General features: G+C 35.5%; 3 protein-coding genes across 3 annotated transcripts; 2 read left to right on the top strand and 1 right to left on the bottom strand.

The window, feature by feature from the left end:
• Positions 1 to 414: 414 nt before the first annotated feature.
• On the bottom strand, positions 415 to 2792 carry LOC131640635 (vicilin-like). The gene is made up of 6 exons (XM_058911013.1): positions 2448 to 2792; positions 2124 to 2299; positions 1863 to 1943; positions 1434 to 1757; positions 880 to 1192; positions 415 to 748 (listed from the first exon to the last, which is right to left on the bottom strand). The coding sequence occupies exons 1-6, from the start codon at positions 2743 to 2745 to the stop codon at positions 555 to 557; spliced, it is 1386 nt and encodes a 461-aa protein (XP_058766996.1). The 5' UTR covers positions 2746 to 2792; the 3' UTR covers positions 415 to 554.
• Positions 2793 to 3476: 684 nt separating this feature from the next.
• Positions 3477 to 8981, top strand: LOC131640630 (uncharacterized). Its single transcript, XM_058911010.1, has one exon. It carries the CDS (start codon positions 3477 to 3479, stop codon positions 8979 to 8981), a length of 5505 nt encoding a protein of 1834 aa, XP_058766993.1.
• Positions 8982 to 14987: 6006 nt separating this feature from the next.
• LOC131640636 (dirigent protein 21-like) lies at positions 14988 to 15598 on the top strand. The gene has a single exon (XM_058911015.1). The coding sequence runs from the start codon at positions 15023 to 15025 to the stop codon at positions 15539 to 15541; it is 519 nt and encodes a 172-aa protein (XP_058766998.1). The 5' UTR covers positions 14988 to 15022; the 3' UTR covers positions 15542 to 15598.
• The last annotated feature ends 6518 nt before the right edge of the window (positions 15599 to 22116 follow it).

Here is a 22116-nt window from a genome sequence, read left to right as displayed (position 1 = left end):
ATGTATCTCACGGATCATAGATATGAGAAATCAAATTTTTACATTAGCTCTACTGTTATTAGTGTCTTATACTTTTATTTATTGACTTTTTTAATAAACGATCTTTATATATTGTTTTGAAGTTTAGGCCTATATTATTATAACATTTGTCGTTTGCTCATAGTATGACAATTTTTATTAGGATACGATTTAATTTTTTTTTTAATTTCCTATGTGATTTTTCTTTAGGATTTACAAAACTATTTTCGGAAAAATACTAATAGTGGCATATACCGACCCATTTTTAATTGCATTATCAAATTATAACTAAAATTATAATTTAAGGATTTAATTAACTATTTATGGATGATTAAATAATACATACTCATACTAGTATAAAAGAGTATTACTAAAAAAACATAGTAGTTAAGAGGATCATCAAAATACTCTTTATTTATTTATTCATAATATAATAGTGGAAATATAATTATAGTTACCAGAGAACATTGTTTTATTCTTTGCTCACTATGAGCTATATATCTTGATAGCATACATGCATATTATTTGCTCATTCATTAAAAAGCATCCAAAATTGAAGATAAACGATCTCTTGTTTCATGGCTTCCTCTCTCTCTTTGCTGAGGTTGAGCATTTGCAAAGTAAGATTGTTTCTGATTTCCTAATAGTCTATCAACCTCTTGAGCTGATCCAGGGAATGCAAGATCTTTCACTGGTGGATGTATCTGGCTAATCACATTGTCCTCCTCGCCTTCAAATTTTCAATGACCAGAAAAAAATATCTTGATAATTTTTTCTCTTTGATTTAATAGAACCAAACTTTTAAAATACATACATAAAATGAATATATAGAGAGAGTGAATGAGTGATAATATGATATACCTGCAAGAAAGTTCCTCTGGTTGTTCTCAGCATTGATACCAAATCCAAGCAAATTGAGATTTGAGGAAGCTCTTATGGCAACTGGATGACCTGCTGGAATTATAAAAACATCTCCTTGAGACAACTTAGCTTTGTAATTTATCACTTGTTTGTTTATCTCTTCTTCCTCTTGTTCCTCTTCTTCGTCGTCTTCTTTTCTCTGTCCTTGTTGCTTTTCATTTCTTAGACCCACAAGTTCAAAATCTCCATTTCCTTCGTTAACTGTTACTATTACTATGGCCCTCGAATTGTAGTGTGGCAACAATAGAGATCCCTATAATTTAATTTTTAAAGAATAATTAAATAAATATTTTGGTATATGTTCTATACACAAAGCATGTTACTAAGTAAATAAAACTTAGTTACTTATAAGATGTCAACTTAATAACAAAATTTTGACAATATAACTTCAATGGGCAAAAATCAAATCATTTAGAACAATTGAAGTTTGATCAAGTGAAATCTCAGTGTGTAATATAGTTAGTTGCCTATAGTATAAAATAATTTTTCCATACCTCCTTAATCTCAACAGAATTAACAAGTATATCCAAGTTTTGAAGTTGTGGATTTTTCTCTGGGGTGACTTCAAAGAATTTTCCAAACTTGTTAGAATAGATAGGGTTGCGACTTCTTAAGTTAAATGGTTCAAACTCAGAGGATACACTTTTTTTGGAGCTAGACTTTGCATTTTTACTCAATTCCTCAATTTGTCGCCTTGATAATTTGGCTATTACATCCTCTTCTTGACTCTGCTGCCTCTTATCCCTAAGGCTTCTTCTTTGTTGTGCCTCTTTCGCGTGCCCTTCCAAAAGAACCTTCTCTATCTCTTCATAATCGGTCTATATTTTTTTTACAATATATACAAAGAAAAAGTGAATATTAAAATATATATAGAAAACCAAACAGATACATAATAATGAAGAAATTGTGTGTTTTATGTTTACATTGAAGGAAGCCTGTAGAATGTTCTTGCTGAACCCAGATAAGATGGAAGGTTGGTTTTGATTTCCAGAAAATAAGAAAGACTGTTGAAAAGGACAAAAAATAATGTTAAGATCATTAGAAAATCTTTACAGTTAAATAGGTATAAATACAATCGCAATTGTTGTAGTTATGTTATGGTAGAGATTCCTAAAAATTTTCATACACCAATGCACAAATCATATTTGATATAAGAAAAGGTAAACATTAACTGACTATATTACCTGAAGTTGGCCAGGTCTATTTATGGGAATGGCAAGATCTATTACTCTAAGATCTTCGTCGTCGTCTCGATTAACCAAATAAGCAACGGTGCCAGCAGGAAGTCTTATCGTGTCTCCACGCTCAAGGTTGAAGGAGTTTCTATCGTCGGGTTTCAACACTGTGAGTATAGCTCTTCCTGAAAGTTACAATTAACATTATATTTTAAAATTGAATGTAATTTATCCTTACAAAACAAGCATGTAAAGTAATAAATACCGTTTTTTTTTTAAAATAAACTATGTGTGATTAGTTTTAAATATTTAACTTGATAAATAATAAATTACCACTTAGGACAACAAGGATGAAATCGGCATCGGTTTGTTGTGGAAGAAATATGGTGTGAGGTTTGGACTTATATTCCAAAAGACGGTAGTTTTGAAGATTTTCAAATATTTTGGAACGCTGGTCAAACTTCTGGAGAACACGGATGTGACCGTTTTCATTTTCAAAAAGAGTTTGAAACCTGTTAGACTCGAAGATAAATGGATTCTCTTGATCAGGTCTAGAAGAGACACACGCTAGTAAAGCAATTCCCAGCAGCATCAAAACTGGGAATGAAGCTTTCATTGTAATAGCAGCCATGTTGATTTGAACTAATGTTTCACTTAGCTTGTTGTGTGGATGAATAGAGTACAGTGATATGAGAGGGTATTTATAGATATAGAAAGAAAGTTATATAATTAACATGCACCAACATTTGGCCATGCTGAACCATGCATATAGACGTGTGTGAAAATGTACAAAATTGAGGTGGCAAATTGAAAAGAACATAACTTAGGTGGTGGAGTTTTGTTTGAATATGATGAATCTGGACATTCTTATGGAAATGAACACAAATTGTTTTTAGCGAGAACTTCGAGCTCTATGATAATAATATATGGATTACATTCACACTTTTACTGAGTTGAAATTTCTTCATGTTGAATTAATAAAAATCTCTTTTTTCTAACTTTTCTTAAATAGATAAAAGCTTAAGTGGTTTCTTCAAAAGTTGTGCTTTTCAGACATTGTGATATGAAGCTTAAGAGGTCCAACAGAATTAAAATGCAATCTGTTTGGTTGAAGGACTTTGTGCTAGAATAAATAAATATTAGTAGTATTATTTATCTATTATGTTTTATGAGTTTAAGTCCAATAGTAGTGGCCCATGGCCCAATATATGAGGAAACCCTACTATATAAGTGTATGCTGCCTCTTTATGAAATCAAGAAGAAAAGTTGTTTTATTTTATTGTCTTTTAATGTACTCTTAGATCTAGGGTTCCTTACATTTATCTATCATTGGTGCTTTCATTGCTCCTTCTCAATCCTCCCATGGCACCACCTAAACCCCCAAATCCTTCTTCCAAAGAGATTTTGGAAGAAGCTATCCAAATTTCTACCTTAAACCTAAACAATGCTATGGCTGAAAATCAAGAACAATTAGATGTGAGATTTGCTAACTTTTCAGCATCTATAGCACATCAAATAGGGGAGATTCACTCAAGGATGAATGCTGAAAGAGAAGATGAAGATTCAAAATATGAAGCTTTAATGGCTGCCATTCAAAAGGCAGGATTGCAAAAGGAAAAACTAGCTACTGTGTCTACTGCTGCTGCACAATCTTCATCTCCTTCAGGTACTGCCCAAAATTCCTCCACCATTTTATTTGGTACTCCACCTTTTACACAAACCCTCACACCAGCACAATCACCCCTTAGACCACCTAACAGCCACGTCAGCCCTGCCCACACACATGCTGTCGTAGTGACGTCAGCTCCACAGATCATGACGTCAGCATCCCATATAATGACGTCAGCAACCCCACCACCGCCTTTTCATACATACCCCCCTTATATTAACCCACAGACTGTTTTCATACCACCCCATTCACTCCCACAACCATTCCCACAACCAGAATTTTACCCACCACAACATCCCATTCCTAATTTACCCCCAATCCGATCCCCTAAGCTAGAATTGTCATTATTTGATGGAACCAATCCGTTAGAATGGCTTTTCCAAGCGGATCAGTATTTTGGCTTTTATAATTTACCCCCAGAAAATCGTTTGTCTCTTGTTTCATTTTATATGAAAGGGGATGCCTTAAGTTGGTTTAAATGGATGCATCAAAATCACTTGTTAAGTACTTGGGGCTCTTTTACAAGGGATTTAGAATTAAGGTTTGGTCCATCTACCTTTGAAAACCATCAAGCAGAATTATTTAAATTAAAACAAGTTGGGTCAGTTATGGAATATCAAACTAAATTTGAACAACTTGGTAACAAGGTTGTGGGGCTGCCAGCAGAAGCCATATTAAATTGTTTTATTTCTGGATTACAGCAAGATATCCAGAATGAGTTAGCTATTCATAAACCCACCTCAATTTCCCATGCCATAGGACTTGCCAAACTAATCGAATCTAAACTAAAAGAGTCCAAAACCAAGTTTCCCAAACCATTTCAACCATCCTATCAAAAACAACACCCTTTTGCTTCCACCTCCCAAACTACAAAAACATCCTTCCCTACACCAACAACACCTTTGAACCCCCCAAAACCACCCTTAACCAACCAAACCAAGATTCCCATTCGCAAGTTAACTCAGGCCCAACTCCAAGAGCGGCGGGCCCAGGGTCTTTGTTTTAATTGTGACGAAAATTTTTTTACCGGACACAAATGCACAACTAGCAGATTCTTTATTCTAATAGCTGATGAGGAAATTCAGCCTGAAACTCAAGAGGTGGCAGAACTATCAGAAGTTCATATGGAAACTGACTTAGTTGATACATATTTTCAACTCTCTCCCCAAGCAGCAACAGGTCAATTCTGCCCACAAACCCTCAAATTCAAAGGTTCAATAGCAGGTCTGCCAGTCATGGTACTTGTTGACACGGGCAGCACCCACAACATCATGCAGCCCAGAATTGCACAACACTTAAATCTGCATACAACACCTATCAACCAATTTTCAGTAATGGTGGGCAATGGCTCTCATTTGCAATGTGAAGGTATTTGTGATAATGTGGAAATCATGTTGCAAAATAAACCTTTCAACCTGCCCTTTTACTTATTACCGATTGAAGGGGCAGATATTGTGCTAGGCATGGCTTGGCTAAGAACTCTAGGTCCTATACAAGCTGATTTCTCAATCCCATCCCTTACTTTTCAATACCTCACAAAACCAATTACTTTAACAGGCGACCCTAACACTTATCCAACCCATACTTCTTTTCATCAATTAAAACAGCTCATTCATACTGACGCAGTTGCCTCTTTCCACCTACTACTTATGGAACCAACAAATGCCAAACTCCATTTTCCAGAACAAGAACCTCATGAACTCAAGCCACTTTCCCCACAAATTACCCAACTCTTAACAAAATTCCAAAACATTTTTCAACAACCCAAAGGCCTACCCCCTCAAAGAACCCATGACCACCACATTAACCTCTTACCTAATACTTCCCCCATCAATGTAAAGCCATACCGTTACCCCCACTCAAAAAAGGATGCTATGACAACTTTAATCCAACAAATGCTTGAGGAAGGAACCATTGTTCCTAGTACTAGCCCTTTCTCTTCACCCGTGTTACTTGTCAAAAAAAAAGACGGGACGTGGCGTTTCTGCGTAGATTACCGCGCATTAAACGCAGTTACAATTAAAGATAGATTCCCCATACCCAATATTGATGAACTATTAGACGAGTTGGGATCAGCAACTGTTTTCACCAAGATAGATTTATGTTCAGGATACCATCAGATCAGGGTTGCATCAAAAGACACATATAAAACAGCTTTTCGAACATTTGACGGACACTATGAATTCCTAGTTATGCCCTTTGGGTTAACTAATGGGCCTTCTACGTTCCAATCAGCGATGAATGATCTATTAAGGCCGTTCCTCAGGCGCTTTGTTCTAGTTTTTTTTGATGACATTTTAATTTACAGTTCCAATTTTAGTGAGCATATTGACCATTTGCAGGTTGTGTTCCAGTTATTGAAGGACCATCAGTATTTTGTGAAGTTATCTAAGTGTGTGTTTGCAGCTGAACAGATTAATTTCCTAGGGCATATAATATCAGCGAGTGGTGTTGCACCCGATTCAGAGAAAATTAAAGCTATTCTAGACTGGCCGGCGCCACGTTCTCTCTCGGCACTTCGGGGATTTCTCGGCCTCACCGGATTTTATCGTCGTTTCGTTAAACACTACGCCACACTCGCCGCTCCTCTCACCGATCTCTTGCGTTCCACTAAATTTATATGGAGTACAGAGGCTGATGCAGCCTTTACAAATCTTAAAAGAAAAATGACCGACATGCCGGTCTTGGCTCTACCTAACTTTACAAAAGACTTCAACATTGATACCGATGCATCTGGGGTAGCTATAGGCGCCGTGTTGTCTCAGGAGGGTCATCCAATTGCTTTCTTCAGTAAGAAAATGTGTCCTAGAATGCAGGCGGCGTCGGTGTATGTACGAGAGATGTTTGCCATCACAGAATCTGTAAAGAAATGGCGTCAGTACCTCATAGGCCATAAATTTCACATCTATACAGATCAGAAGAGCCTAAGGGATTTATTATTACAAAGAATCCAAACACCAGAACAACAGAGATGGACAGCAAAATTACAAGGTTTTGACTTTGAGATATCTTACAAACCTGGTCGGACGAATCTGGTGGCAGATGCTCTCAGCAGAAAGTTTGAGAAGGAAGGATCTTTGTTGCTAGCTTTATCTTCTCCATTTCCGGATCTATTCACAACTCTCAAAAGGTTCTACAAGTTTGATATCGTGGGTCAGGATCTCCTCAAACTAGCTTTCCAACCAAACACAGATTACTCAATATCACAAGAACTGCTATATTACAAGAACAGAGTGTACATACCAGATTTGGAAGATCTACGTTTGCGAATCTTGAAGGAACATCATAGTACACCAGAAGGAGGGCACTCCGGGGTCAAGGCTACCTTAGCACGCATTGGAACTTCTTTTTGTTGGCCAGGTATGTACCTTGCAGTTAAGAACATGGTTAAACACTGCTCACACTGTCAACATAATAAATACGATACACAAAAGAAGAGGGGACTGCTACAGCCACTACCAGTTCCAGAAAGAGTATGGGAAGATATCACTATGGATTTCATTGCAAACTTACCGTCTTCTGCCGGGCATACAGTGATCTGGGTCCTTTGTGATCGTCTCAGCAAATTTGTCCACTTTGTTCCACTTCCTACACACTTTACTGCTAAGGATTTGGCCGCTCGCTTTACGGTAGAAATTTTTCGCCTTCACGGCATACCCAGATCCATTGTGTCTGACCGAGATCCTCTCTTTCTAAGCAAGTTTTGGAAACATTTTTTTAAGCTCCAAGGAACACACCTGAAATATAGCACCTCTTATCACCCAGAGACTGATGGTCAAACGGAAGTAGTAAATCGTTCATTAGAAACATACCTGCGGTGTCTAGCTGGTGACCATCCTCATAAATGGCACAGATTCTTGCATCTTGCTGAATACTGGTACAACACATCATTTCACACGGCCATTCAGATGTCTCCTTTCAAAGCACTGTATGGCCGCGACCCCCCAAAGCTTTTGGACTATGTGACAGGAGCAACTCCGGATGCTAATGTAAACCAGACCTTACAACAACAACAGGAGGTACTCACGCAGTTAAAACAACATCTCAAAAGAAGTAGAATCAACATGGAGAAACAGGCAAACAAAAAACGAAGGTCATTTACCTTTCAAGAGGGAGATCTGGTTCTTTTAAAACTCCAACCATACCGCCAGACTACAGTTGCACAGCGTCTCAGTCAGAAGTTAGCAAAGAAGTATTATGGTCCTTTTAAAGTGGTAAAACGAGTGGAAAACGTGGACTACCTCTTAGATCTGCCTTCATCATCTCGCATCCACCCGGTTGTTCACGTCTCGTTGTTGAAACCTTTTCATGGTGAAGATATGAATCCGGACTGCAAGCAAAGTTCTCAGCAAGATTCGAGTATTATTGCTCCGGTTTATGTTTCTGGGCTCAGCGGACATCAGGATGAACACGATCTTCACGACACGGAGACAAGTTTCGAACCTGTTGGACAAAGTCACACGGTCAGCTCACTGGACCCCAAACCACCAGAACAAATCAAAGCAAACATCACACAAACAGAAGACTTACCGAGTGTCGACGGAGGTTGTGTCGACCAGGAGCACGACGACGGAGGTTGTGTCGACCAGGAGCGCGACGACGGAGTTACGCTGTTGAAGGCAGACCGGCAGAAATCAGTGAAGCTACGAAGAGGAGAGTTCGCGGTTCGCAAGAGAGAAAGCATGTTGGAGAACAATTCTGAAGTGCCTAAGTTATGTACTCCTCAAATGGTACTTAACCCTAATGTGATGGATGAAAGTACAACTCAACTTAAGTGTTTGGACAAATTTGCCCTTCAGCCAGCTAACGTTCCAATTTCTGTTCCCAAAGTCACAAAACGTGTTTGCTTTGGTAATAGCTGTATTCCAGCCAAACACACTGCTCGAGACATGACCATACCCTCTAATATCCAATCAAAAGCTACTTTTCGGATTCCCCCTTATCTTCCAGAGATTTCCCCACCGCCCAAGATAACTACTGACGTGGATTCACCAAAACCACACTCCATTTTCGGTTCAGCCAGCAATACAAGCAACCCATTACCAAGTCCAGCTACCACATGGCCCAAAACCGTGAAAACCCCTTTGAACCTTGAGGACAAGGTTCCTTTTGGGCCCGGGAGTAATGATATGAAGCTTAAGAGGTCCAACAGAATTAAAATGCAATCTGTTTGGTTGAAGGACTTTGTGCTAGAATAAATAAATATTAGTAGTATTATTTATCTATTATGTTTTATGAGTTTAAGTCCAATAGTAGTGGCCCATGGCCCAATATATGAGGAAACCCTACTATATAAGTGTATGCTGCCTCTTTATGAAATCAAGAAGAAAAGTTGTTTTATTTTATTGTCTTTTAATGTACTCTTAGATCTAGGGTTCCTTACATTTATCTATCACATTGAAAGACTGGTATTGGAAATGAAATTGCTTTGAGAGCTTCTAGTTTTATGTTTCTAGTAATTTTAAAGAGAGCATCTAGTTTTAAGCTTCTAGAAGTTTTAAATTTGTCTAATATATTTTAAGTGAGATTTTCTCGTAATTGCTAAGAAAATTATTGTTTTAAATAACTTTTTTTTTAAAATGTATCTCAATTTTATTTACAGTAGTTTTAATTTTTTTTAAATATACGACAAACTATCAGAAATAATAAAACTATAAAAGAATATATTTAAATGACTTTCTTTTATTTGCTAAGAAAATTATTTTTTTAAATGACTTTTTGTAAAAAAATGTATCTCTATTTTATTCACAGTTGTTTTAATTTTTTTTTAAAATATACGACAACCTTTTAGAAATAATAAAACCATAAAAGAATATATTTAACAATTTTAGATACAAAAAATTCGATAACAAAAAATAAGAATTACAAAATATTACTATAATACAACAACTATAATTTTTAATAGTGTTACAGAAAAATTGAGAATTAATATAATACAACAACTATAATTTTATTAGTTTATAATATAAATAAGTTACCAAAGAAATTATTGGTGTGGACATTTCATACATGTGACAAAAAATTGTTTATTAAATTAAAGTATTTTAAGATTAACATTTTTAAAATAAAAATAGATTTGTATAATTTTGTTTTTCTTATTTCATATCTATTTAATATAAATTCAAGGTTGTCATGATAGTAACCCTAACCTATAAGCCTTTAACCTAGCAATGTGCTGACATGTTATCTTGACAACAATTCTTACCCATTTATTTTAAAAATTTCTATGCTTAAACAATGACTTACTTATATAAATATAAAAATAAAATTAAAGTATCATTAAAATATATAAAATAAATATAAATAATTTTTAAATGAAAAATTTATAATAAAGAAGAGATAAAAATATATATAAAATAAATAATTTTTAATATATATATATATATATATATATATATATATATATATATATATATATATATATATATATATATATATATATATATATATATATATATATATCATTTCTAAAATATAAGTTAAAAAATCTCTCTCTTCACCTTTCAGATTTAAATTTAAATAATAAGTTAAAATTTAAAAATTAAAATTAAAATATTAAATTTAATATAGTTCAAATAATCATATTTTTATAATCATAAAATTAGAGAATTTCTGAATCTATCCCTTGAATCTCTTAGCCACCCGGCGAAATTCTACTTATGCCCCCTGTTTCCGTAGATGTACCTCCGAAAGCAATTTTTTTTTAAAACTCTGTTTTTTCGTAGGTGCATCTACGGAAGCGTTAAAACATGGTGAAATTTGGGAAGATCCCAAATTAATTGGGAAAATTCCAAATTAATTGAGAAAATCTCAAATTAAATGAAATATTCTGTAGCTACATCTACGGAAAATTTTGAAAATAAAGTGTTCCATAGATATACCTACGGAATATTCTGTTATATTTTAAATCAATTACATTTCACTCCAAAACTCAATTTTATAACAAAAATGGAACATCAAATTATAGTAAATCAAAGTAGTGCAATTGAGGTTTTCCAATTACTTTGATTTATTATAATTTGATGTTCCATTTTTGTTAAAAAAAATTGGAGTTTAGGAGTGAAATGTAGTTGATTTGAAATATAATAGAATGTTCTGTGTGTACATCTACGGAACACTCTATTTTTAAAACCTTCCATAGATGTAGCTACGAAATATTTCATGACTATGTTTTAACGCTTCTATAGATGCACTTACGGAAAAAACCAAAATTTTAAAGAAAAAAAAGGTGCTTCTGAAGGTAGATCTACGGAAGCAGAGGGACAATTTTGGCAACTCGCACGGTGGGGGAGAGATTCAAGGTATAACATTGCAGCTCGGTTCAACCAGAGTGTCATTTCAAAAAAGTATTGTCAACATTGAGCATTGATATAACACTCCTTTCTATTCCAGGTTGTACGGTTTTGTCTCAAGAAATTGTATACATCTCGTTGGAAAGGAACTAGAAAGAGTGAAATTTGTTGATTCTAGCCAAGAAATATGTGGTTGCTTCATCAGAACAACACATGGGTTACCGTGTGCGTGTCAGCTTGCCATTTTTCAAGTACTAGGCAATTGTGTTCCTTTATACTCGATTCATGAATTTTGGACGAAATTGCACATTATAGAGCACGTGGTTAGTCATGATGAAAGTGGTACAAAGTGGGATTTATAAGCAAAGTGTGAAGAGTTGAAGACATATTTCAGCTCATTGGATAATGTAGGGCAGAGAGTGTTGAAGAAAAAAGTTCGGGAACTAATACATTCATCCACAACTTCTATGTGTCCACCGCTAGTGAAGTACAAGCCAAATGGGGTGTTAAGAAGAATAGAAATGGTCAAAAAAGTGGTGTGCATCGTGATCCTAGCCAGTGGAATAATGCAGAGGGCTCGCAAGATATTCGAACTACAAAGAAATCATGCACAAATCGAACACCAAGTCAACTGTCAAGTACGATTGGCAGCCAAGCGTCCACCAAATCTTCAAGACATCTCTACTTGTCACAGTTCCCTACTTTCTTACATCTATACATCAATGACTTTATTGATGTTGGTGACAATGGAAATTGTAGTTTTCGGGCTATTGCAGCTTTTCTTAGATGGGGCGAAGAGTCGTGGCCTTTGATTCAGACGCAGTTAGATTCTTAAAATCATCAACACTCACAATTATTTTCAAGCTGTTCCATGACACAATTTCTACAGTTATGAATGTGTTGGAGTAGACCGCTTAGGTGTGCAGGGTAGGGATAAATGGATGACGATTCCTGATATGGGTTACCCTATTGATTCTAGATACATTGTTGTTTTTGTCTCCCTTTCCAAAAGACTTAACATCACATTTTCCCCTCTTGCCTTAGCTCCACATATGTATACGAGCAGGCATAAAATCAATGTTATTGATTTTGTCAATGACAATCATTGGGTTCAGGTAAAGTTTAAATTCGATTGTTCATTGCCTCTTGTCACTGACCACTAGAGACAAAATTATACTGATGATGCAAAAGCATGGGAATCAGCATATGTGGGTCGCTTTAATCACTAGGTAGACGAAGTTAGGAAGAAATTCTAGTTGGTTTTGTATCCTTTTATGTATGACTGCCATTATATGCGTATATTTAGTCGGGTTTCTATTTTACCGATTGAATTATTTGAGAAAAATCAAGAAAAAATATGAAATAACAACTTTATGGCTTAATACCGGAAATTTGAAAATTTCTAGAATTTTTTAGTGGATACCAAAAATTTAAAATTTCAGGTAACAGACATAAATATTTTAATAAATCAGCGTAATTTTTTGAAATTTTCTATAATTTATTGAAATTTCCGGTATGAACATGTAATTTTTCTAGTATTTGAGTAAGGATTTTTACGACAAAACACCAAAAAATGGACAAGGTGCCATATATAACTTGGTGGTGGCATGTAGAATCATTCATACTTGAGCATACTTCGACTATAGCATTGTAGAGCTTCGACTATATCATGTGAACAGACTTCAAAGACATGCTAAGATCCTATCGAAATGTCGAACGAATAGGCCATCCTTCGACCAAACTAGAGTTTGATTATATATATATATATATATATATATATATATATATATATATATATATATATATATATATATATATATATATATATATATATATATATATATATATATATATATATATATATATATATATATATATATATATATATATATATATATATATATATATATACTCTTCATAAACCAAACGAGTTGATTACTTTACGAGTTTAATTTTGAGCCGAAGATTTTTTTTTAATAAGTAATGAGATTAAAAACCGGATTAAAACCGGAAACCGAAAACAGAAGCTATCACCTCTTTATACAGGATAGAGGGAATTTATGCCAAGCATAAAAGTTACAATTTAAAGAAGATCCGTTAACTATTCTAAACCACTTCCACGAGCTTAAGACGATCGCCGAGAGGCATTCATCAAAGCTGAAAATATTGCCTTTAAAGATGATGGCATTCCGCATCAACCAGACATTCCACAGAGTCGATAACCAAATAATTCCCACAGTTAACCTATCTTCTTTAGCCTTAACCTTATCAGCATGATCCAAAAAATTCCTCAACTCCTCCAAAGACAGAATCATAGAGTCACCAAGCCATTGACCCACCTTTGTCCAAATTCCTCTAGTTACCGAGCAAGAGTCAAATAAATGAGAAATATATTTTTACTAATAATATATGAGAAATAAATAAATATATTTAAATATGAAAACAGGTGTTTTGAATTTAACTCAGGTAGTTGTGTTATGTAATTTTCAGCAAACGCCAAAGTCCTTACCAACTGAAACTGCATGTTTAAGTTACACATAAATATTTTACAATAATATGAAGTTTTCATCCAATCTATCCCAGAGTGTTCATTCCCCTCTGTGCAAGTTTCTTGCCTGCTTGCATCATACTTCTACTATTAATTTTTTAAACGTCGTAATAAAATTCTTAAAAACTATCTTCATCAAATCTTCATTCTTTTCTCTTTTTCAATTGTTGCATTATTTTAAGAAGATTAATAAGTGTCATGAGAAAAATCTTATTTCATCATGTTTCTTTAAGAAATATTGCAAACCCACCAAACACCTGAAAAGAAATTAATAATTGTAATTTGTATGAGATTTTTTTTTTAAGCAAGAAATTCATTGATTAAAGAGAATCCAAGTTCTCAACCGAACTTACAAAAAAGAAAACGGGCGACAAACGAAACACCCCGAGAAGAAAATATCCTCCAATTACAACTTACAAAAAGAAAAGCAAAAGATCTTTGCTAAAGCTATAAAAGTCACAATTGAAAAGACTAATTTTTCTTATGACTAACCATTTCCAAGCCGAAATCTTAGAGTTCCACACTATATCATTAACAATTGTAATTTGTATGAGATTTCATTTTCTCTACGTTATAAGTCTTTTTATTTTTAGTTCTACTTATAATATTACTTACACAAAACAACTAATAAGTGTTTATATTTTATGAATTCAATCATCAATTTTTAGAATATTTTAATTGTTTATTATTATTATAATGATATATGAAAACTATTTATTTTACATTCTAGATATTTCTTTTTTTACACTAAATAATTAATAATTCATATATAATTTTATTGTTGCATTGAATTTTGAAACAATTTTGCATAGGGGCTGTTAAATTCAACCTTATTTTAAAAATAATTTTTTAGTATTATATATTTTTGTTAAAATAAATTTTAAAAAATAAAAAACATTTGTGTAAATAATTTTTTGAAAATAATATTTTAGATAGTCTATCCTTTAGCTAAGATTTTGTTGGATATAAAAATTTTAAAAATTATTTTGATAATTTTTTATAAACATCACTTTAAGATTTTTATTTAATTTTTAATTTTCGTTACTGAGTATTAATTCATAATAAAATTGATTAATATAACTTGCACTATCTTACTATTATTTCATAAAAAATAAATTCAAAAATATAAACAAAAATTATTCTCTATAGTTTTATAAAAAATGACTATAAATTTATTACATTTTTCCACAAAAGCAACAGTTATATAAAGGATCTTAATATGGAGTAGTATAATTGAATATTATATTGTCATGCTGGTAAGTAATACAAAACATTTCAATTGAAATAATAATTTTTATTTAACACCCAAATTTTCTATAAATTAGTAGCTTCATTTTTGGCTTATCCACACTCATTCACACCTTAGTAGCTCTAAAATTGATCCCAAAAAAAAAAAACTATGGATTCTTTATCTAGCTTAGAAATTTCCTTAGAAGAATCCAATATAATGCCACCCATAGAGAAACCACATAATTTCACCCACCTACACTTCTATTTCCATGACACCCTAGATGGTGAAAAACCAACTACACTCAAAATTATCAACCCACCTAATGAATCATCTCATGGTGATTTTGGATCCACTTTTATTATAGATAACCCTTTGACTGAAGAAAAAGATATAAGTTCAAAAGTTATTGGAAGAGCTCAAGGAACCTATGCATTGGCTTCTAAACAAGGTGATTTTGCTTTGAAAATGGATGTTAATTTTATTTTTACAGAAGGTAGGTACAAAGGGAGCACACTTAGTTTGGTTGGAAGGAATGTTATTATGGATGAAGTTAGAGAAATGCCTATTGTTGGAGGAACTGGTGCGTTTAGGTTTGCAAAAGGGTATGCTTTGGCAAAGACTGTTTTATATGATCCTGCTTCTCATAATTCCATTGAGGAATTTGATCTTAGCATTTACCATTTATAAAAATATCTTGTATGGTTTTTAGTAAGATTACATGTTTTTTAATTTCTATTTCAATAAATATAGGAGGTTTTCCTTAAGAGGTAGGGTTTCGCGGTATCGTTCTTTTTCAATCTGGTGGAGAGGAATGTCCCTTCTTCGATTCAAGAAATAATATCCATTGAGTTGGTTTGGCAAGCCTTGACTAAGAAGGTTGGATCCGATTATTCGACTTTCTTTTGGGAAGACTCTTGGCTTGATAGTACTCTCTATGGTTGTTGAGATTTTCACAACTCTTTACGAAGTTCATCTTTCTAGCCTGATCATGTTTGGGTGGTGTTTTGTTGTGGGGTTGGTGTGGAGATCTCCTTTTTGTTTTTTTCTTTATGTTTTGTTTTTTTTGTTGTTTTTGCATGTGTTACCTTGTAATTTCCAGTGTGTTTTACCCTTTTTACAAATATATTCTTTCACCATTAAAATAAAAGAGAATGATTACATGCAGCTCTACGTGACTTTGCAATGGGTGCAAATTTTCCATAATGGTTTGGTTTCTTTTTAAATTGGATGTCATTGCATCTAAGGTAAAGTGGATGAGCTTTTCCTAAAATGAAACAATAATCGGTTTAAGCTTATGCTCACTTCAATATTATATGTAATTTATTCATTGAATTTTAAAGTCTTCCTCCTTTTTATATTGCGGCACTTTTTTTTTTTCATAAGCCAATATTTATTAAAAGAAATAATAGTGGTATATCTATGTAATATCTAGGCTTAATGCATTTTTTTTTATTTTTTAACTTAATTTAATATTTCATTTTAGTCTTTTAATTAACTAATAAGCGTTATGTATTGGTTCCTTAACAACAGTTTCGTTAACCAACTCAAACATTTTTGTTAAATATTAGGACAAAAATTGATTATGTAATTGTAGAAAAGAGATTCAATTTAATATTGGTACAAAAGCAATATCCTGTTTACAGTGCTTGAAAAGATTTTATGATGTTTTATTCTTCTTTTTTTTCAAATTTCTATTTTTTTTTTTAGTAAACAAGAAATATATAGAAAGGAGAACTAAGGGTTCTCAATCCTGTTTACAAAAGAGCGGCACAAGACCGGAACACAAGAAGAAAGGCCGAGAAAAACGAAGAAATTAACACCCAATTAATATTATGACAAGAACCGCAATGGTTCCTTAACAAAATCATAATAAGAATAATTGGCGTGGGTAATTTCTCCACAAAAAGACCACCTCCAAACCAAGCATTTAATGCTCCAAACCAAGTCATCTAAATTCCAATCCTCCGACCTAAAACACATCCCATTACGGCTCAACCAAATGGACCAAGTCGTGGCCAACCATATGACATCTAATTTCTTTACACCTACTTTTTTTGATTTACAAAAAGAGTGCCAATCCATAAAATTTGACAAGCTCTCTTCCTCCCCTAAACCATGTTTTCCTATCCAAAAAGCTATATCCCTCCAAATACGCTTTACACAAGGGCAAGCAAAAAAAGAATGATCCCGGTTTTCCGGAACAATACGAAAAAAGGAGCAAAGTAAATCGTCGGGAAGAATAGGAATACCTCGAATAACCAAGAGATCTTTTGTTGAAAGTCTATTAGCTAGGAGCCTCCACCCAAAAGCCTTAATCTTAAAAGGGACATCCGCTTTCCACACCAATGATTTAGCCTCATAATATCTTCCAAACGGACCAAGAGGAGTACGGTGAGTAGCGTAAGCTTCATAACAAGATGCTACCGAAAAGGAATCAACCCCTTTACGGTCCCACACCACCTCATCCTTAAGAGCGCCCATCCCTCCAAACGCCTCCAACAAAGTGCACAAAGTTCCCCATTCGGTCAAGACACGAGGAGAGAACATCCGGTTTTCCGGAATACCGCACTTCCCCCAAAACCACTTATCATCCACCCAACCTCCCATCGCCGCCACCGAAACTCCTTTCAAGCAAGAAGCCTCAAAAAGGTTTGGAAATTCTTCCTTCAAAACCAATCCGCCTAACCACCTCGCTTCCCAAAAGGGAGTATTATACCCATTATGAACAATGAACCTGCAAAAAGAAACAAACGGGTCAAAAAAAGAGTTTGCTCCCAACTTCATGATGTCTTTCCACCACACGGACTCCCCACTCTTACTCCTCGGGAAGATAACTCCACCCATAACCTTCACCCCTAAATCACCATACCGCGCCTTAAGAATATTAAGGCACAAAGAATCCTCCCCTTTAAGAATTTTTCACCTCCATTTACTTAAAAGAGCCAAGTTGAAGTCCGCCACATTTTTTACTCCAATTCCTCCTTTCTCGAACGGTTGAGTTACCTCCCTCCAACTAATCCAATGAATGCACCTCCTACCTTCTCTTCCACCCCATAAAAAAGAACTTTGAATCCGAGTGACCTCCTTCGCTACCTTGAGAGGCATTTTATAGAAAGACATAGTGAACACGGTTAAAGAACTCAAAATAGATTTCAACAAAGTTATTCTACCACCAATATTAAGGAACCGATTTTTCCACCCCGCCAACCGATGCTTCAACTTGGAAATGAGCGGACCCCAAGTTTCATAGTTCCTTGGATTGAAGCCAACCGGAATCCCAAGGAAAAGAAAGTTGCTCTCTTCAATCTTGCAAGAAAGAACATAGGATGCGGCTTCCAAGAATCCTCCATTGACATTTATCCCAATCAACTTACTTTTGTGGTAGTTAATTCCCAAACCCGAAACCAACTCAAAGGCTTTTAAAACCGCTCTTATGGCCCACACATGTTTCCAAGTACCTTTCCCCACCAAAAGAGTGTCATCCGCAAATTGGAGAACGTCCACGTCACACTTCCGGTGGATTGAAAAGCTTTCAAAATCCCCCACTTCAATAGATTTCCTAATCAACCCCGTTAAAGCTTCCGCTACTATCACAAAAAGAAACGGCGATAAAGGATCTCCTTGCCGCAATCCCTTGCCCACCTCATAATCCTTCGTTGGACTACCATTCACAAGAACCGACATATGGCTTTTGAACACAAGCTTTTCCATCCAACCACTCCATTTATCACCGAAACCCATCCTTCTAAGCATATACCTCAAAAAATTCCAATTCACCTTATCATGTGCCTTTTCAAAATCGACTTTAAAAAGTAAACAATCCGACCCTTCTTTCCTAGCATAATCCACCACTTCATTTGCCACAACAACACCATCCAACATATGACGCCCCGGAACAAAACCACTTTGGCACGGAGAAATAATCTTCCCAAGGGTCCTCTTAAGTCTACCCGCCAATAACTTCGCCAAGATCTTGTACATGCTTCCAACCAAACAAATCGGTCGATAATCATCTAAAGAAATGGGGTTATTAGATTTTGGAATCAAAGTAATGAAAGAAGACGTTACCGCTTTTGAAAGACAACCACCATCATAGAAACTTTTGAAGAATCCCACAATATCTTCTTTAAGAAAATGCCAACACTTCTTGAAAAAAAGAAGGGAATATCCATCCGGCCCCGGGCTCTTCGATCCGCCACAACTCCATAAAGCTTCTTTTATCTCTTCTTCTGAGAAAGGACTTTCAAGAAAAACCAAGTCGGAGTCACACACCTTTTTGAAAGCTATTCCGTCCAAGAGAGGTCTCACCTCCTCCTCCTCTTTAAATTTATCATTAAAGTGTCTAAACACTTCCCCTTTGACATCCTCCACCGTCTCCTTCATTCCTTCGGGAGAAAGAATTGGACCTATATGATTTGTCCTCCTTCTTTCCTTGATCACCTTATGAAAAAAACCACTATTTGAGTCTCCCTCCTTCAACCAATTCAATCTAGACTTTTGCAAGAGCATATTCTCTTTAATTTGAATATCTCTCCAAAAACTACAAGAAGCCTCCCTCCTCTTATCTACGATTTCTATAAACGAATCCACGTCACCCCCCTCCAAAATCTCATCGCAAAGGTTAATTTTTTTCACATCATTCTCTATGTTCATATCAAGTCTCCCAAATATCACCTCATTCCACCACTTTAATTTAATTTTAAGAATTTTCAACTTCTCCTTTAGCACAAAATCCCCTCTTCCCTCCACCTTTAAACAACTCCATTCCTTTTCAATGAACGGGAGAAAAGAATCCAAAGAAAACCATTCATTATTAAATCTAAATGGTTTAGGTCCCCAATTAACTTTGTCCTTCACCAACCAAATCGGGCAATGATCCGAAATATCCCTCTCACCCGTAAATTGGCCAACCACTCCCCACCTATCCACCACCACATCCGTTATAAGGAAACGATCTAATCTGCTCATTGTCTTGCCATCACCACTATACCACGTAAACTTCTTGCCCTTACACGGAACATCCACAAAAGAAGACTTATGAATAAACTCCGCAAAGAGATTCATCTCACTTTGGTTTGCCGTAGTCGTAGAACCCTTCCTTTCTCTTCTATTTTTACCGCGTTAAAATCCCCTCCAATAACCCACTCCCCATCTTTATACCTCTCCTTCAAATTCCCCAAAACCTCCCACAACCTTTTCTTTTTGTTCGGAGAACACGAAGAGTAAATATTAAAAACATAGTACCAATAATTTTCCCACTTCACCTTGATGCCAAGATAACCATCTCCTCTAAAGCTACAAACCACCTCCACCGTGCCTTCCTTCCAAAGAATTAATATACCCCCCGAAGCTCCCAAAGCATTAGAGAATGAATAGCCAACATCATGGTCACACCAAAAACTCTTCGCAAAATAGTCCTTAAAGTCTTTAATCTTCGTTTCTTGAATCAAAAAAATATCAGCTTTCCCTTTTTTAATAATAGAATTCACCCTCCTTCTCTTTAAAGAATTTCCTCCTCCCCTTATATTCATAGAACCAATAATCATTTCGAACTTGTGTTATGCTCCTTCCTATCTTCCATTATGACGTTACCCACTTTCTCAAGATTTTCTATCCTACTCCTTAAATTGTCCCTTCCCTCCGCATCCACCACACCCAACGAAACAATTGCCGACAACAATTTCCTTCCCACATCACCCTCTAAATAATTCCATTGTCTATTGTTGCATCTTTGAATATCCGAGGCTTCAAGATGATTTCCATAATACACCGAATCTTCGTCGCCGAACGAATGAATAGAATCCGACTTCGAATCAATTGGACACCCCGTTTTCACACCCTTCCCCTTTAGTTTAATAAATTTGTGAATGCCGCCACTGCCCCTAACTCCCCTCACCTTTTTCTGTTTTACCTCCCTCCCCTTATCCCTGCCAACCTCAAAAACTTTTCTGAACCGGACCTTCTTAGGACCCCCCAAGCCACTGTTATTTCCCTTTATGCAAACCACCTGCCCCTTACAATTTTTCATAGATCCCTTAACCTCCTTCAAAGCATTATCGAAAGACCCCAATTTATGAACACCGGAATCAGAGATAGAACATGACACCGATACAGACTCAGGTACCACCGAAGGATTAGAAACAGAATTACTCAGCCTCTTTTTCGCACAACTCGAGAGTTCCGCAGGAATTTCGTCCCCCTTACCGTCCCCACCTATACTCTCAATAGAAACTCTCCTTTCTTCCAAGGTGCTATCGACCTGGACTAACAATGGAGAGAGAACCGGAGCAGCGGTAGCAGAATCAAAGATTTCGTCATCGAAAACACAATCATCAGACCACTCATTCCCAGATTCCACAGAATCAGACACAGAAGAAAAAGATTTGCGATTACCTGGGGAATTCCGAATTGAGCCGATCACATCCTCCTTCAAGAATAGGGTGAAATCCTTCCCATCAATCTGAACCAGCATCGAGTGAGGCAACACATAATCAATCTGAACCCTTATCATACATCTCGCTGTATCGAAATTTGTCCTCTCCGCCGTTGACTCATCCGTGCAGATGAAGCTGCCCATTGAGTTAGCTAATCCGACAAAAAAATTAGCATTCCAAGCGTGAACTGGAACCCCGTATATACTAACCCAAATAACTCTCCCTTCATCCCGATCGAGTTCATTCCATCTCCTAATCTCAGAAAACCACTGCTTCCACCAAGTTTCGCCCTCCACCATGTCAAAAATTTCAATGGCGCCTACCTTCCAATAAACAGTTTCCTCTAGCTAACCTTTTGTTTGTGATCTCGAAACATTTTGTAAACTTGTTTGGTTATGTATCTGTCTATAGTTTGAAACTCCAGTCAAACTCTAGATTGTACCAAGGGTTTTAAAGTGTCGCAGCTTTTGAACATAGATTTGATGATCTATAAACAATTCTTCGACGGTAGGAAATTCTCAGCAGTTTATTTTTTCAAATAATAGGCATGAATCTAATTAATCCAAACCTATCCTTTTTTGCGCAAACATTCCAGAGCAGCTTCCCAAGAGTAGCTTTATTCCACTCTCGGAGATGAATCAGATTCAGCCCCCTGGTGGAAATAGGATCACAAATGTGATCCCACGAAACAGGCACTTTACGCAAATGACCTTGTTTACCTGTCCACACGAATTCTCTACACATTCTTTCAATATGAGTAATAACCGTATTGGGGAATAATTTTTTTTTTTCATTTAGTAGTTAGCTATGGCGAAAATAACACTTTTC

The sequence above is a fragment of the Vicia villosa genome, unplaced genomic scaffold (assembly GCF_029867415.1).
Source record: "Vicia villosa cultivar HV-30 ecotype Madison, WI unplaced genomic scaffold, Vvil1.0 ctg.003248F_1_1, whole genome shotgun sequence".
Lineage (NCBI taxonomy): Eukaryota > Viridiplantae > Streptophyta > Magnoliopsida > Fabales > Fabaceae > Vicia > Vicia villosa.
The sequence above is the reverse complement of the archived record's forward strand: the minus strand, read 5'-3'. Positions and strand labels throughout refer to the sequence as shown.